General features: G+C 49.8%; 2 protein-coding genes across 2 annotated transcripts; both read right to left on the reverse strand.

The window, feature by feature from the left end:
- Positions 1–860: 860 nt before the first annotated feature.
- LOC34623251 (phosphatidylinositol N-acetylglucosaminyltransferase subunit A) lies at positions 861–5,395 on the reverse strand. The gene is made up of 11 exons (XM_026334500.1): positions 5,356–5,395; positions 4,944–5,094; positions 4,558–4,660; positions 3,880–4,065; positions 3,590–3,662; positions 2,729–2,824; positions 2,459–2,514; positions 2,042–2,164; positions 1,718–1,759; positions 1,365–1,600; positions 861–942 (listed from the first exon to the last, which is right to left on the reverse strand). Exons 1-11 carry the CDS (start codon positions 5,393–5,395, stop codon positions 861–863), a joined length of 1,188 nt encoding a protein of 395 aa, XP_026190285.1.
- A 3,235-nt stretch (positions 5,396–8,630) lies between these two features.
- LOC34623250 (26S proteasome regulatory subunit rpn502) lies at positions 8,631–12,877 on the reverse strand. The gene is made up of 11 exons (XM_026334502.1): positions 12,713–12,877; positions 12,000–12,431; positions 11,678–11,782; positions 11,089–11,373; positions 10,647–10,731; positions 10,415–10,448; positions 10,090–10,194; positions 9,698–9,743; positions 9,363–9,440; positions 8,919–9,058; positions 8,631–8,754 (listed from the first exon to the last, which is right to left on the reverse strand). The coding sequence occupies exons 1-11, from the start codon at positions 12,875–12,877 to the stop codon at positions 8,631–8,633; spliced, it is 1,599 nt and encodes a 532-aa protein (XP_026190287.1).
- Positions 12,878–15,650: the final 2,773 nt, after the last annotated feature.

Here is a 15,650-nt window from a genome sequence, read left to right on the forward strand (position 1 = left end):
AGTAATAGAAAACTGTTCCTTTTTTTTGTACATCAGTCTATTGCGGCTGAGATCACAATGAGACTCTAGGAGGCAAATTACACAAAAGGCAGAAAGCGAATACAGCAAATGGGCTAGGATCGTATGTTTGCTGTGCATTTAAAAAGCAAGAAGTGCCTTATAGGTAGCAGCATGTGACAGTGCGTGCAATGTGTTGCGAATAGCCTCTCTGGACGACTACGGAGCCAAGCGAACGCCGAAAAACTTAGCGCGCTCTTCCTTTCCTTCGCGCTGGTCAGCCAAGGGAAAGTAGCCTAAAATCTTTCATTCACATTAGATATTAAATGGAAAAATGGGAAGAAAGGAGCATGCGAAAGTAAGTGTCCGTTAATGAGACTATTCTGGAGTTTGCAGGATTCTCCTTATTTTTCACCAATCTATCATTTGGTCTAAGTTGTTAACCACTTGGCACGGAAAAAAAGGTTTCGTCCTCATCGTGGAGAGACATGCTGGTTCTTTGTGTGAGGAAGGCGCAGTTTGATATGCTTACAGTATGGCAGATTTTCTCTGCGTCTTCTCTCCTTTTTTCCTTGTGTCCTTCGCTTCCTTCGCTTCTAAGCTCCGTAAGCTTTGTGCCAAGGTCAGTTCATTCTTATGCTCTCCTGCACTCCGTCGGACTGAAATGTGGTGCCCAAAGAACCTGCAGCAAACGCGGGCGGAATATGCAGATCCATTAAAAATATAAACGCCGTATTAAGAGACCGACAAGACAAAAACCAGGACCCGCTGGATGTAGCACTGGCCAGTCTTTCCCAATGGGAGATCAGTTGCATCTAACTCCCTCTCGGACTCGCACGGAAAACCCAAGGGCATACCTTTTTCTACCATTTATTAGAAGGCAAATTCGATTTGATTGAAAACAACACTTCGCTGGGAAATGAGGCGGCCTCCTCAATGGATTCCCTAAGGTAGAGTCAAAGCAAGAGGAGGAAACGGAGGCAGATACAGCAGGAGACTTCTGTATCGACATGACAATAGACGCGCTGCTCAGCATCTAGCAAAGCGGATATTGAGACCGATGTCCCGAAAAGCTGCAGTTCGATCACTACAGTATGCCCTAGCGATTCCCTTTGCGCAAGTACACTGCGAAACAATTGGTATTTGCACTACTGTTCTTTGGTTTCACAGGAAACAAAATCGTCTCTATTCAAAAGGTTATAAGCCGTCCCTCTTGCCCCCTGATCCCTCGCCCTCTTCTCCCTTTCCTCAGGTACTAGCTGGTCGCTATGTGCCGGAAGCGGTCAGCACACAAACGCAGAAAAACAGATAGAGATAAGCCAAGAAAGAAGCACAACCGCAGCAACGCAGCTGCTGCATCCACGCACCTGGGGAAGAGCCATTCCACCAACCGAATCAAGCACCAGTCAACAATCGCCACCAAAGAAAAGAGTTTTCCGGAGAAAGGACCACAGCGATTCAGCGCGCGCAAAACCTGAACAGTGTCCTGGGGACTCGGGAGAGGCGGAGGATTGGGAGGCAGAGGAATGTTCGAAAGTGGAATTCCCTCCTTCAGGTGTGCAGACATTGGCAGATCAAATAGCGCACTAAAATAAACCTTTTCCTGCAGAAACGCACAAGCCGAGATTGACGCGCCAATGCCTGGAAGAGAGCGAATCTGAACTCTCTGCTCACTGTGCAGCGGACAGAACGCCGCGCAATTGGAGAAAACTCGGCTCACCACTCGATCAGCAACGTCTTCCCAGGAGTACATCTCTAAAACCTAATGCAGAGCCACACACGAACACTCAAATGATGCAGTGCACAACGGCAACGCAGGAACCAGGCACAGAGTCAACCGTCTTTTTTATCCTTGATTGCAGAACAGCTCATCGACGCGCATTCCGGAGAAGGGCGAATGTAGACGACTCGGCAGCTTTGAGCCAAAGCAATAGAGAATTTTGGAAAAGACAAAACATAGCCATCGTCAAACCGCTTCGGGCACACCCTATTCACTATTCTTAACTATAAGCATAGAAGGGCTTATGATTTGAGGTCTGCACACCCTCTGATGGAGAGCATATGGATCTACATCCCCTCGTTCCACTTGCTTTATCGCCTTCTCAAGCTGCAGCGTTAGTGCCGCTGGATTTGGCGGGGCGAGGAGCACAATATCCGGTGGTAACACCTGGAGGAAAGGAGCAGCTCGTACGATCACGAAATAAAACGGCTCAACACAAACAGTCCATTTTCGCGCACATCATAGAAAATGGGGATTGGCAAAGTGAGTAAAAACACACCCCTGTGACTCCCAGTTGAATTTGAATCAAGAAGCCGAAATGCTGTAAAAAATACGAGTTCACAAGTATGCAGCTGTAGATAAAGGTTCTGGGAGAAAGCAAGAGTCACAGAGAGCACGAGAAACAACAGCTTGTGACAAACAGGGAAGACAGAATCTTGTAAAGGAAACGAAGCCACGAACCTCAGGGATGCCGCCGACGTCAGTTGATACGACCACTAACCCGCAAGCCGCAGCCTCTGCAAGCACGTACACGCAGAACGAAACCGTAACGGGGAAGAACACCAGATGCAATTAGGCCCTGACAACTGACTGTCTCAGGTTTGGAGAGAACGAGGCGTGTGCAAATGTGCAAGCGTACGCCTTAAACCCTGGCAAACTCTACTTCCCCATTACCGCCAAGCCCCAGAAACTCGCGGATTACAGCAGTGCAGATGTGGAGTGTTTGCTAACCAACAATAGCGATACAAAAAGACTCGGTCAGAGACGCATTCAAGAAGATCTGCCCCCGCTGCAGGAAAGAACAGGCCTGCCCATGCGGGATGGCCCCTAAGTGGCAGAGGACGCACACACGCAAGACAAAAATCCGTTGCAAATATGAAAACAAGGCATCCGTGTGAGGCGAAACATGAGCCCCTTTACATCGTCTCCTATCCACTCTCGAACTATTAGCACATTCCCCCTTCGCCGGAATTTCTTTTGCTACGTTCCTTCACTATCTAAACCTGTCCCTCCAAGGGGTGGCGTAATTGTGCGTGACGGGCGCTGACGACAAACGCCGCAAAAGCTCTCAAATCGCGAATTCGGGGCTGTGGCTTTTGTTCCTCCGGCCACTGTACCGACCAAGCATCTCCACGCGGTCGTGGATCCGGTGTTTTTCCCTCATTTCTTCGAGGATGATCCTTTTAGGACCATCGCCTCCTGCAAACGGGGAAAAGAAGAAGCGCAGATTAAGCATTTGGTGGAGCCGAGCTGCTCGCACTGCGTATACGTGCCGTGTGTCTGCATACAGCCCCCCCTGTGCATACTTCTCTCTGGGGAAAGCCTATGAGCGTTGTCCTACAAACGAAAGTCCCTGGTTGGGCCGGAGTGTATATACAGCGACTAATGGGTATCTGGACTCTGGGGCTGTAAAAGCATGCGAACGTAGAAAGCGCGAAGGAAGGAGGTAGAGCACTACCGCAAAAGGCAAGTCCCACCGAGCTTAGGCCTGCGTTCCCGCCTCACCAATGATAAAGGTTACATTCGGATACTTCTCGCAAACTGTGGGAATCATATCCACCAGCAAATCAATGCCCTTCCTGTAGCTCAGACGGCAAAGAATCAAAATGTGGATTGCTGGAGGCGGAGGGCGCCGTGACACGTCTGGTACATAGGACGGAACATCCTGCAAATGCAGAACGAAAACGCGCGTCCAATCCTAGTAGAAAGGCGAGCTCGATTCAGGAGGCCCCCCTGCGTTTGAAGAAGGTGCACCGTTCTGTGTTTTTTTCCGTCCTAAATTAGATCCAGCCCGCCCCCTTCCCGCGTCTCCCCTCTCCTCCCCACCTGCTTTCTGTCACCTCCGTACGCTGAAAGGTTGTTTCTACCAACTTTTCACTCACCACAGCATTGTTGATCACGGCAATTTGATGAGGATTCAATGCTCCTCTGAGCACGAGATTTTCCTTGTGCGTATGAGACACGCAAATACAATGATTACAGTGGGTCAAGAAGAATTTGAAGATCTTGTTAATGTGGATGCAGGCTGCATCCGCGAAGCTGAACATCGAGTGGTCCGTATACACCACCTGACCAGTCAGAAAACACCTCCACACAGGAGTTACGAAAACGTGAAACGGCAAACGCATCCTTCCCCCACCGCTCCAACCCACCCCAGCCATGCTCGATTACTTACACACGAAATGAGGAAAGCACCAAAACAACGAAGGAGCGTTACAGCCAAAATATACATATATATATATATATATACGTATATATATATATATATATATATATATATATATATATCCATACATATTCATATACATATGTAGGAAAATCAATATATATAGTTCATTTGTAGAGATACATATATGTATATAGGAAATCCAAAGCGGGGACGAAAAGCGCCTAACCACAGCTGAGCATTGAGTTTTCAGCGAGAGTCCTCAAATGTGTGCGGCCCTCCCAGAGAAAGAGAACGTGCAAGTGCTTCGGTATAAGCACACGCGGGATATTTTGCACAGCCCCTATTGCAGCCTTCTGTCAGGTGTATAAAACTGCTCAAATTATGTGCATACCCGGTAACCGAGGTGTCTCGCGTGGAACATGGACTCATGGGCCAATGTGCTGGTCGTCTGGTGGCCGTGAACAATATCTACTTTTTCTCTTATGAGAATCGTCCTGCAAGTTGATACAACAAACCAATGAAGCGCGGAAGAAAGCTCGGGGAGAGACATAGAGAGAGAGGGAGAGACGTGCGGCTCCCTACACCGCAGTCAATAGGGGATGTATGTCAGAAAGACTCAATTTCTGTCCTCTCGGAAGAAGAGTATATCTCTTAGAATGAAGGCGAACGCAGAAAGATACAGAGACGCAGAACCACAAACTGCAGGAAGATGAAGGGACTCAAGTGTTCAAAGGAAGAGGGCGCAGAGCAATTCAGGCTGAGCTGTGAAGGGCGGACCTGATTAGAGGCAGCGTGGTAAAAAACGTCAACAGCGTGCTCCTATCGTGGAAACAGGTGATTGGCAGGTAATAGACCTTTAAGCCTTCACTTAAATACCGAATGCCATGACGATCATCCAATGCATGCGTCACTACAACGACCTTGAACCCTATGCCAACAAGCACCACCTCTCCGAGAGAAGCTCATAACCATGCAGCGTGGAAGACTAGCCAGCTGCCGTTCTATGTACTCATGCACAGCGGCGGATTTCAACCGAGTCAGTTGTCTCCGATCCTAAATGGCGCGATACACTCGCAATTTTTCCAGTGGGAAAAGAGGGACCATGAGAGGCGCTTGGTCGACCCTCCCCATGCGGCTCTTCCAAATCAGGGAGGTTTCAGGTGTTTTTGCAGAAAAAGCAAGCACTCACCCTTTCTCGCCAGTCGAACTGACAGTTCATAAATGTGCATCTCAACACCCCCAAGAGAAGGATAAAAGAAATCGGACACCATACAAATGCAGAGACGTCGGGGGCGAAGGCGCGATGACATCAAACAATCGGTGCTGCCGCAACACAATGACGAAACGGAGGATAACGCAGGCGCTGATTCAGAGGCAGACGCAGAATGAAGAGGAGAAAGCCCTGCTGCTGCTCTATCCGTTGTTGTTTCCTCTGATAAAACGGATCCTCGGGGAAGCGAAGCTGCAGCTGCCCCTGCCTGGTCATGATATCTTGGAAGCTCACGGTGAGGCAAGGCTGATGCTCCATGAATGCAAGCACGCCGGGGTGCCTGTCTCTTGCAGGGCATTATTGGCTCATCATGGTTTGAGCTCCCACAGTTTCTGCAGGCACGACTGCCGTCCTCTTCATGCGAGGATCCATTTCCTACGCCTCGTGACGGAACCCCCTCCCACGGCCTGAGAGCCGGCTTACAGCCGGGTTCAGAGTGCTCTCCACTGGCATTACCACAGGAGCAGCGCGAACAACAACTGCAACAGCAGCAGCAGTTGCAGCAAGCTGATTCCGTTCCATCGTCGGAGGGTCCTGTTGAATAACAGGCACTTGCCGCCATCCTGTGGTTTGTCCCGTTGGCGCTCCCTTTCATTGCAATCCATAAAATGGACGTCTGGCGATCGCTATCGATTCGCGTGAGCCTCTTCGTCAGTGGCACATGCCTCTTCCGTTTTCTGTTGTACCGCCTCTCGGTGAGTCAGGTGGACAGGCCTCCTACTCCAGTGGTTAGAACAACAGGGGCCTTGATACTTAAGAAGCGAAAACAGTTTTCAAAAGCCCCTGTGCAACCTAGCTGGATTCTACAGAAAGACACGACCAACTCCAAGATAGCGGGTGCTATGCTGTGGCTCATCGTAATACTGACCGCCGGGAAGGAGGATGTCTTTGTACCCCTTGTATTCATTCCATATCAGGGACCAACATGCAAAGGTGTATTACGCTATTATTGAGAACCAACGAGTCTCCGTACTATCTGTTGCTGTGTCGAAAGAAGTATCTCCAAGGCAGCAGCTGCCAGAGGGGCCCCCATGAGAGAAGCATGAGACCCTTCCAACCCTTGAGGGCCCCCCTGAATAGGATCCCCTAATGGTTGTTTCTTTGCCAGGAGTAACATAACCCCACCATCATCACAAAATATTTCATTCTTTTGTCATCAAAGACCATATACTCCCTTGTCGTACGACTCGTCAAATCGTAAACCATTGGGGCGCGCCTGTGCAAGCACTTTCGGCTTAAATCCATTTTAGGGATGTCCTACACTTAGACTCTTTATTACAATAGCTATATTCGTAGCATAATTAGAGAAGATGTGGCTGTTTGCCTGACCCTTCGTGCTTTTGCCTTGCTGCAGAGTACAGACAGCCCAGAACGATAATAAATTTCATGTGCCTCTGCGCCATTTGCCCAGTAAGACTCCCTGGAAGTGATCCGAAAGCTTAGAATATGCAACAGCGCGCACCCTAGCTGACCCTGTGTTCTCAAGGCGGAACCCCGGGGGTTTAGGGCAAGGAGACAGGGGAGGTAGCGGCCTACGCAAACTTACTCACTTTCTACTACCTGGATTTTATGTGGCTACGAGATAGTAGTGAGGAACTGGCTTATTGTGCCGTCTTCCCAATTCGTATGTATTGCAAAGTATTGCTTGCTTGCTTCAAGAAGATGCAAGTCGTGTGCGTTTCCTCTGGACACTACGTGCAGTTAGCTGTGAGTGCTCGGAATGCTTAGACGGTGGTGCTAGGCGCATCCTAGCTGACCCTGTCTTCTAAAGGAGGAACGTTGAGGAGCACGGGCAAGAAAAAGAGGGAGTTCTCTGGAAAACCGCTAGAATTTACAATTAAGTTTGCATTGTGTCTTCAGTTTAATGGCCCCTTCATCGAGACTTTAGATGGAGCGCAAAAGGAGACCTCGTTTGGAAAAGTTCTCAATGACTTTCTGAGTATTGTTCATAGGGTTTTGGGGCTGAAAGTGCCTTTTTATGGATACCCATAACAAAACGTTACAACACCTGCCATGAATTTAGCTGTTGGCATGCCACTCCATGTTCCAAAGCTTTTGAGAATCCTGTAGAGCGGTGTCATAAAATCAATGTGTGACTGCTCCAGGAATTTATCTACGTCCGCCAAATAACATTGAAAATTCCGCTTGGCCATGTCTAAAGGGTACCCCTTCTGGCTCTGTAAATATGTCAAGGGCTTTGGACTCTACCGAGTGGGACACCGTTGCTCTTCTGCTTGTGTGCCAAGGGCACCCAAACACAGGGGACTCCAGTGCAACAGCAACGTGGCCACCCTTGACTTACCACAATAATGCGGTAAACAACCGTACAACAGCTTGTACTGCCCCCTTATCGCCATTCTGTATGCACTAGAAGTATCTTTCACCTGGTGTGCTACGTGCTACGGTAGGAGGCGGGCAAGGCATAGAGAGGAACATCAAAGAATTGTGTTCCAAGAATGGATACCCGTTATGAAAGCACAATCTGAGGCCAGTTGTGAGTAGAGTTCGCTATCCCCTCACCTCACTTCTGTTGCCTGACCTTCCTTTTTCGAATAGCAGTACTCCCAGCACATTCTGTTCTACAGAGTGGCCGCGAGCCACTTGCCACAATCTCATATGACACCAGCAAAACCAGCTTCTGACAGAGTGCTCTCTCTTTTTCGTTTGCCATCGGTCTATGTAAAGCCTGTCCTCTCATATCTATCCCACTGCTATGTGTCATACTGACCAAATCGACGGCGAAGGCAGGAAATACTTTATTTTCCGTTTTCATCCCCAACAAATTGATGCCACGCACTGTAGGCAGTGAATGCTCAGGCATTTACCCTTAGTTCTGCCAGCCGCGCAGCAGCCGCCCTCACTAGCCGCTATGCCTGTCCAGCTAGCTAGTATCCCCCTTCTCAAGCAAGACATCCTCATGCGGTTCGCGTGGAAGGGCAGGGCCGGTCCCGATTGCCCATTTCTGCTTACTGACCCTCGAGAGTGATTCTTTTGCAATTACGCGGCCAATGTAAAGAAGAAAACCCCAGCAAGCTGAATGGCGTCCGCATGCAGATTCAGGGGGCAGCTGGCGACAAGCTAGCTAGCTGCTGGTCCCTCGCGTCCCGAGAGCCCTGCAACAGCAGCACCAGCAGGGCTTTTTGGTGGGAGTTCGCCCTGTTTTCACTTCTATACAGCAAAAGGTCGTACCCCCATCAGGAAGTGAGTTTTGCATTTGCTGCAGCCGCTGTGGCGCGCGCCGCATGAACCATTCTCTCTTTTTGTATCATGTGGCAGCACAGGTCCACCTTGTCCAACAACCTGAGAACAAAGCAAATGCTGCCGCACGCCACCCCACGCTCCACCGCTCGTAGTTCGGATAGGGATTGAGGCACTACAATCAAGGGCACAACCAGAAACGAGAACAGTAGTTATATACCAAGGAGCACTCAGCAACCATAGGAAGAAGGAAAGGAAGCGTGCAAACTAGCGATGAGAATCACTTTGAAAGTGAGGAAGACCATTCTTCCAGAACAAGCAGATCTGTCTTGCGCTTTCCAAACGCTACAGTTCTGGCGGGTCGGTCGATCTTAGCGTCTAGAGCACCAGCACTCGCCAACTCGCAAAGCTCCGTCTCAGCCTCCTGCACACGCATGCACCCTGAATTGCAAACGGTGTGAGCCCCATGAAGACTCCCGCACCACCCGTGACACTCGACACGAAATCACAGACGCAGGAAGACGCAAACGATTGACGGAGCAGGTTCAAAAGCCCCACGGATTTCCAAATATGCCAGTTTTCCATTAGCAAGGGAAAGAACAAAGCGAGCTATAAGTGGATGACAGAGACTCTATCCAGCTGCCTCGCTCGCGTAACACGGCGTGTGCCTCTCTGGTCCTCTGTTGGCCATAACTTGAGCATTGGTACAGGAAATGGAGGAAGCCTACCGCTTCTGAGACACCGAGGAGCGACGCCACACGCTGCAACTCGATAACGCTGTAATGTTCGCATAGGACCCGGAGATTCTGCAAACAAAAAAGACGCATTCACACCAACAAAGGACACAAAGCCGTGCCTGCCAGTGCAGCCGTACAACAGTGGCAAGGGCGAGGATATGTTTACGCATGCAGACAAAGGAGGCACACTGTGGGCCTTAGCCCCAGGGCAGAACGGCATAAGAGCGATGTATAACAGATATAGAGGCAGAGAAGAAGATCAAAGCGCACGCCATTCACCCCTGAAGGAAACAGAGCACAACCCAAGCAAGCAGGAGCTCCCTTACATGTTGGATGACGCGTTTCCTGAGCAACGTCCATCTCTTCGCGCCGCTGCATGTAAACGCAAACATGGAGGTAGTCGGCAAAGTGCGCACATTGGACCCCTCTCCCTTTCGGCTTGCATCCCTTTCTCCCGTCCTTTCATCTGCTTCGTGCTCTCAGTTCAACCCGAGAAGCTCGCGTGTGCTTCCGGCTAAAGCCGCAAATAGCCCATGACGGCATCAGGGTGAGTCGGCAGTAAGCACATGCGCATTCATGAAGGCAGCACGCAGTACGGAGACAAACTCTGTGTTGCTCCCGTTGAGCTCTTTGAGAGCGGTTTTAGCGGTATCACGCAGGACGCGCAACACAGCACGCAAAACAGACCGGAAGCAGCTTTGAAGTGCTCTGTACGGACCCTTGAAATTTGTCTTCTCCGAAAACTGCATGGTGATGCAAATCGGCATCGTACGGCAGAGGCCAGGAGAGGAGTTCAACTCCGCACAGGTCCCTCAAGAGCTGCCTGAAGCACAACAAGCAGACAACTCAAAGCGCGGATCGAGAGTCAGGGAGGACGAAGCAGACTCCACAAACGCGCGATGAAGAATGGAGGCAAGGACGCTTAATGGGTCGGTACTCTTGCAATCGAGCAAAAGGCGCCCAATATGGAGCAATGAAGAAAAAGACACAATGCGGGATTCGGAGTACTAACAGCTCGGATTAAGAAACACCGCGCGACTCACTCGAAGGCTGGGAGCTGCTGCAGCTTCTTTATCTCTGCAGCGCAAGGGCCATGACAAAAAAACCATGCGGATGGGAGGCCCAGGAACGGAATTTCTTCCGCCTTGATAGAAACAAACTCAAACTATATAATTTTCGAGCGCATACATGCACAGTTGGGTGCCGCGATGAGCACACGGGAAATGAGGGGGTATACATAGGCTACGTCGGAGATGCGTGCAGTACACCCCTTACCCTCTTTGAGCGTCTTTGCAATGAGGGCCTTCGCCTCAGCATCGTGAGGTGCCAAAACCATAAAAATGACAAAACACTCCAGGCACTGGCACGCAGGAAACACACACAACGACCACTTTTGTACTCACAACAATTTCGAAATGGCAACATAATGCTGAGATGCAACAATAAGAGCACGCCACCACGCGAGGTGCTTCTACAACGGCCAAACTCTGGTAGTCCGGCAAGCGGCATAATTTGTAACATTGTCAACTGCCACCCCTTTCTGCCTCTTTTTCGACACGTTTCACGCATAAGGCAATGGCGTAAGATCCCAGAAACAAAGCCACGTCGGTCAGCTACGCCTGCGCCTACCTCCCCTGCATTCTTCCCCTCCCTTCATTCTTGCCCTTCCCGCACCAGCTACGGCAGCGAATACTTTCTAAAAGATATGCCACCTCACCTCCTTTGCTTTCCCTGCGTCTTCCTGTGTGATTTTTGTATTGTAGATGTGTCCGAAGCACTTGGCGACGTCAAGCAGCGCGTTTTCATGCAGGTAGTACAACGTCATCAGTTCATAAAACTTCACTTTCAAGGGCTGCAGGTCCTCAGCCTCGAGCAGCTTAGGGCTTAGCTTCTTGCTAACAATCTGGCAGCGAATAAAATCCGAGCGACGCAGAAGCAACAGCATCTGCTTCAGGATATACCGAGTCTTTTCCTCGCGTTCCATCGCGCCAAATGTCTCGACCTAAGACACCAATTGCAGCACAGAGAGTTGCGGTGTCGCTGGGTTGAGGCTGCAAGTCGAACAGCACGTGCATGTGCGCAGAAAAAAGGAAAGCGGGCACGACGATAAAAGGCCTGGCTTCTTTGAAAGTATCACCACACTACGGGATTAAGGCCATACTAATGCCCGCAGCACACAGTCAAGCCAACCCTTAAATCTGTGTATCTAGCGGTACCCCCAATGAACACCCCTTTCTGCCAGAAAATGGAGAGATGGCACTATTAGTACGGGAGCAAACAAAAGCAGCATGGCGCCTCTGTCAGACCTGCACATCCTGCAGCATAAGGGTGGCTTGTTCTACATTTCCAGCCTTCTCCTTCATGAGGGCGGACAGCAAAATCAGGCGTGCCCGCTCAACCTCGACAAAGATCTGAGGCACAAGCATTCCACAGCGTGAACATCTTCTCAAACGATTCAGCGTAAACCGTAACGCCTATTAATCACGAAATAAGCATTTGTGTAGACACGATGGCTAGCAAAGCGACCCAACCAAAGGCGCATGCGAAAGCTGCTCAAGACTAGACTCCCTATTTTTAAGCCTTTAAAGACTGGAGATCTAATGCTGTTGCCGCAGGCGCGAAGCACACCTTCCCCTCCGTAGCGAGCCTTAAGGATTCGATAAAATGCTCCTTGTCCGCGGGTTTCAGGTATTGCAGCAACTGCATGCTGAGTCTGACGACCGCACAGATACTTCGCTTGAGTTGCCCCCTTCTTTTAATGAGCACCGTCACTTCTTGTGCAAAAGCCTCCACACCTCGAGCATTCAAAAAGGAAACAGAGAAGCCCGGAGACTCCTTGTCAACGTTCTCGAGGGTCTCCGGATCCAGTGCGTCGACCTGCAACTCCGCATCTGGGCTGAGCACGACGTCTTTCTTCTCCTTGTCCTCCACCTTTACGAAGCAGCGGAGATAACAGGCACAAAGCTTTGAGCCGCTAGCCCCGTCCTGCGCTTGGCGGCACTTCTTCTCTAACGCAAGAATTTCGTCCGCAAACACATGGGCACCCCGCAAGCCCTCAGCCTGAACAGAACCAGAGACAACAGCAAACAGCAGCATGCCCTAGAAGGTAGGCAGGCATGTACAGATGCCGACGCGAAATGTGGTAAGGACGGAGCAGGGTGTCCAAAAGAGTCCCTGTATTACGGAGAGAAGGCACGATGGACGACAAAAGAATTTGTGACGGTAGGGAGGCTGGCGGGTAAACAAGGGAGGTGTTGCCCAGCCATCAAGCTCAGGTAAAGCTCGAACTGACGTAGTACGCAGTGCAAAAGCCTCTGGGGTCAGGTGACACTGAATAACGCTGAAGTCTGTGGAGACGCTGTGCCAAGGATACTCGCCTGACGCGCATTTTCAACCCGTTCAATGAGGGCCTCCGCCTGGCCTGAGAAGTCTTCTGTCTTTTTCTCCTCACGAAGACCCAGGGCCTCGTCGTCCTTGAGAATGGCGCTCGCCGTGTCTTGCGCCATTCTGGGCTGAGGATCTAGGGCTTCGGCTTACGCTATACGCAGCAACAGATGGACCCCCCAGAAAGAAAAGCTTATCGAACGCCTGTCTGCAAGGGCCAAAGAGAGAATAACTTAAAGAATGATCCTAAGATAAATGTGTTCCTTTCGCTAGACAGGAATACGTCACGGAGGAACGACAAGACGGTGGCCCCGTCAGGCGTATAAACACCGCGTCGAGGAGCAGAAAGGATTATGCCTTGAGACAAACACGTTTAGCAACTTGAAGCATTAAAAGAGGAGAAATAAATGAAGGGAAAATAGTGGAGTGTGCTCAATGGTAACTCGAGAAGCCGGGGGTCCCGCTCAGCACTCACTGCATGCAACAACGCAGCAAGTGGACAGTGTAGCATTTTCTTTTGCTATGCAAGATGTATATCTAAACATCAGCTTCAATTCTTAAAGTACATGGAAAGCGTGGTCTTTTCTGAACTGCGGAATTCAGGAGGAAACATGCATTGCACGATTCATCTACAGCCTAAAGGGGAGAAAGCGGTGACTAGAAGGAGGAAACCGATGCATATGATAAACGAGGGCTCCTCAAAAATCCACATACAAATGGATTATCGCTCCGGGCGTATCTAGGCCAACTTTGTATCAGTGAGACAGCATGCAGAAAGAATATACACAGTAGCATTCCTGCGTGTGTACGGCTCCCATCTTCCGGTATCTATATAACGTGCATGCTTCATCACCTTAGAGGCTGCCCCAAAGCTTCCTCGATAAAAGCAACGGAGCCCCAGTTGGCGAATAACCCACTAAATCGCCGTCGAGAAGCATGTTTTGGGAACGCACATTGCAGGAGGCTACGGTAGGAGCGAGCACTATTACTCACAAGTTATATAATTTAACCCCCGAAGTACTGGTCAAAAACTAACTAGTTCCTTTGCATAGCTTACTTTTTTTGGAATGCTGTGACCTATGTACATCCCGATGAAATGTTGGGTGCAAGGGCGCTATTTGCTGTGTACAACTAGCTGTAAATTCTCGAAGGGCAATTAGGTTGCAGCAGCTGCACCCTGATTGCCCCTCTCCCCCCCATGTCAGAACTCCAAGGGGCACGAGCAAGTTAAACGGGAGCTCGTCTAAGAAATTCTGAATAATTTTGTATATAGGTTGAAATTAAATATGGAGTTTAGTACATTAAAACCAAGACTTCAAAATAAAGCGCTACAGATTGTATCACTGCAGAATTCGACGCAGCCGCTCCCCGCTCACGTACTACCCCATATTGCACAAAGTCGCTGGCCGAAATCTGCACTACGTAATTTTTTCTTCAGCGATTGAGTAGCCTGCTGCTTATTTTTCTCTCGATGCTGTGGGGACTTCCACCACCGCGAAACATAAACTCTACCTGACACAGACATCAGCGCAATATGGTACGCTGAATGGCCAGCAGTTAGTCAGCCTGCTTGTAGGTCGTCATTATTGAGCACAAACATGAACTTTCCCATGCTATTTTTTTCCATTCCCGCTATTCCCCAGCTGGAATTTCAATTGCATTACCTACTAAAATGCCGGTGGTAACACTGAAAGTACAGAATGCATGCTCAGAACCATTAGATTTTATTGCCCTACTGAGCCGCCTGCATGGAGTAGACTCTGTCTCACAGTTTTCAGAAACCTATTCCACCTCTCCCGCCATGGAGAAGTGAGCATTGTTGACGAGAAAAAACATTGCTTCTTTTGAGCGGTTTCCGACGCACCGACCTCCACACCCCGCAGCTGTGGCTACAATTTAGCTACCTGTTGCTTAATTTCTCTTCGATGTGGGGACCTCCGAAGTCGCGGAACATAAATTTGGAGCTGGCGCAGGGATTACCGCCATCTGGTCACCTATGGTAGACCTAGGATCACAACATAGTGCACCCGATCAACACAGAAGTCACCGACCAGCCTGACAAAACTCGGATCAAATTTGAAGTGGCATTTGAATACTCGAGCCTTGGCAATCCTTTCGGACTGCCACCCGTCAGAAAACCTGAGTTTGGGGGACTGCGCTACTGAGTGAACAAGCAGCCTATGGTTTTGACACCGTTTCCTTGCATACCGGAGACACTCCTTCTCGAGTGTCAAGGAATGCTAGAAAGTCTTGATTAATATTGTGAGCTTGAATCGGCACAGGTGATTTGTAGCGGGGTCCTCAACCGTGGCTCTATCCTCCGCGGCCCCCGTTCCTGCCCTACAGCCTGCGTAGGGAGATTTCTATTTCCTTGATGCGCTTTCTTTGCTCGCCAAGCAACCTGGTTGTGCGGAGCCACTACAGCTGATCAAATGCTTTGGCGTTTCCGTGTACGTGTAGATTCGAATTGTATGGCCTCAAGGCCCACAGAAGAAGCAGATGTGTTGTTGTGGGACAGTCCACGGCTGCGTAGTAACACGGGTTCCCTCCGGATATATTATATTGTCCGCATTAGATTGTAGGCTCGGGCCGCTTGGAAGGGCTTTAGTGCAATTTCGTTCTTTTGCGCTGAAGGTGCAAGAGTTGCGCTTACTTTCACGTGAAGGGCCACCCCGTTCACCGAAGGCCCACCGGTTGGCTCTTATATTGCCCAGTTAGTGCGCATCCTGAGACCATCAAACGTGACACTTCGGGTAGTCCTGAGAGAAACCTTTTACCAAGCAATTGATCGTCTACCGTGTTGCCTTTGCAAACCAAGACTTCATATTTGGCAATTTGTGCATCTATTGATAGCGTCAATACATTTGCTCTTTGAAATTCCCAAGCGTACCGTGG

This window comes from Cyclospora cayetanensis, unplaced genomic scaffold, assembly GCF_002999335.1.
Source record: "Cyclospora cayetanensis isolate NF1_C8 unplaced genomic scaffold, CcayRef3 CcayRef3_contig_43, whole genome shotgun sequence".
Taxonomy (NCBI): Eukaryota; Apicomplexa; class Conoidasida; order Eucoccidiorida; family Eimeriidae; genus Cyclospora; species Cyclospora cayetanensis.

Bases quoted from the DNA above. Each gene is read 5' to 3' on its own strand.
- LOC34623251 (XM_026334500.1), bottom strand. From the start codon at position 5,395: ATGCACATTTATGAACTGTCAGTTCGACTGGCGAGAAAGG. The intron at 5,095-5,355 runs GTGAGTGCTTGC...TTGTTGGCATAG, and splicing joins AGTTCGACTGGCGAGAAAGG to GGTTCAAGGTCGTTGTAGTG. The intron at 2,165-2,458 runs GTTCGTGGCTTC...CCTTTCCTCCAG, and splicing joins ACGTCGGCGGCATCCCTGAG to GTGTTACCACCGGATATTGT.
- LOC34623250 (XM_026334502.1), bottom strand. From the start codon at position 12,877: ATGGCGCAAGACACGGCGAGCGCCATTCTCAAGGACGACGAGGCCCTG. The intron at 10,732-11,088 runs GTGAGGTGGCAT...CCTGCGTGCCAG, and splicing joins ACGCAGGGAAAGCAAAGGAG to TGCCTGGAGTGTTTTGTCAT. The intron at 8,755-8,918 runs GTGATTCTCATC...GGCGTGCGGCAG, and splicing joins TGGTCTTCCTCACTTTCAAA to CATTTGCTTTGTTCTCAGGT.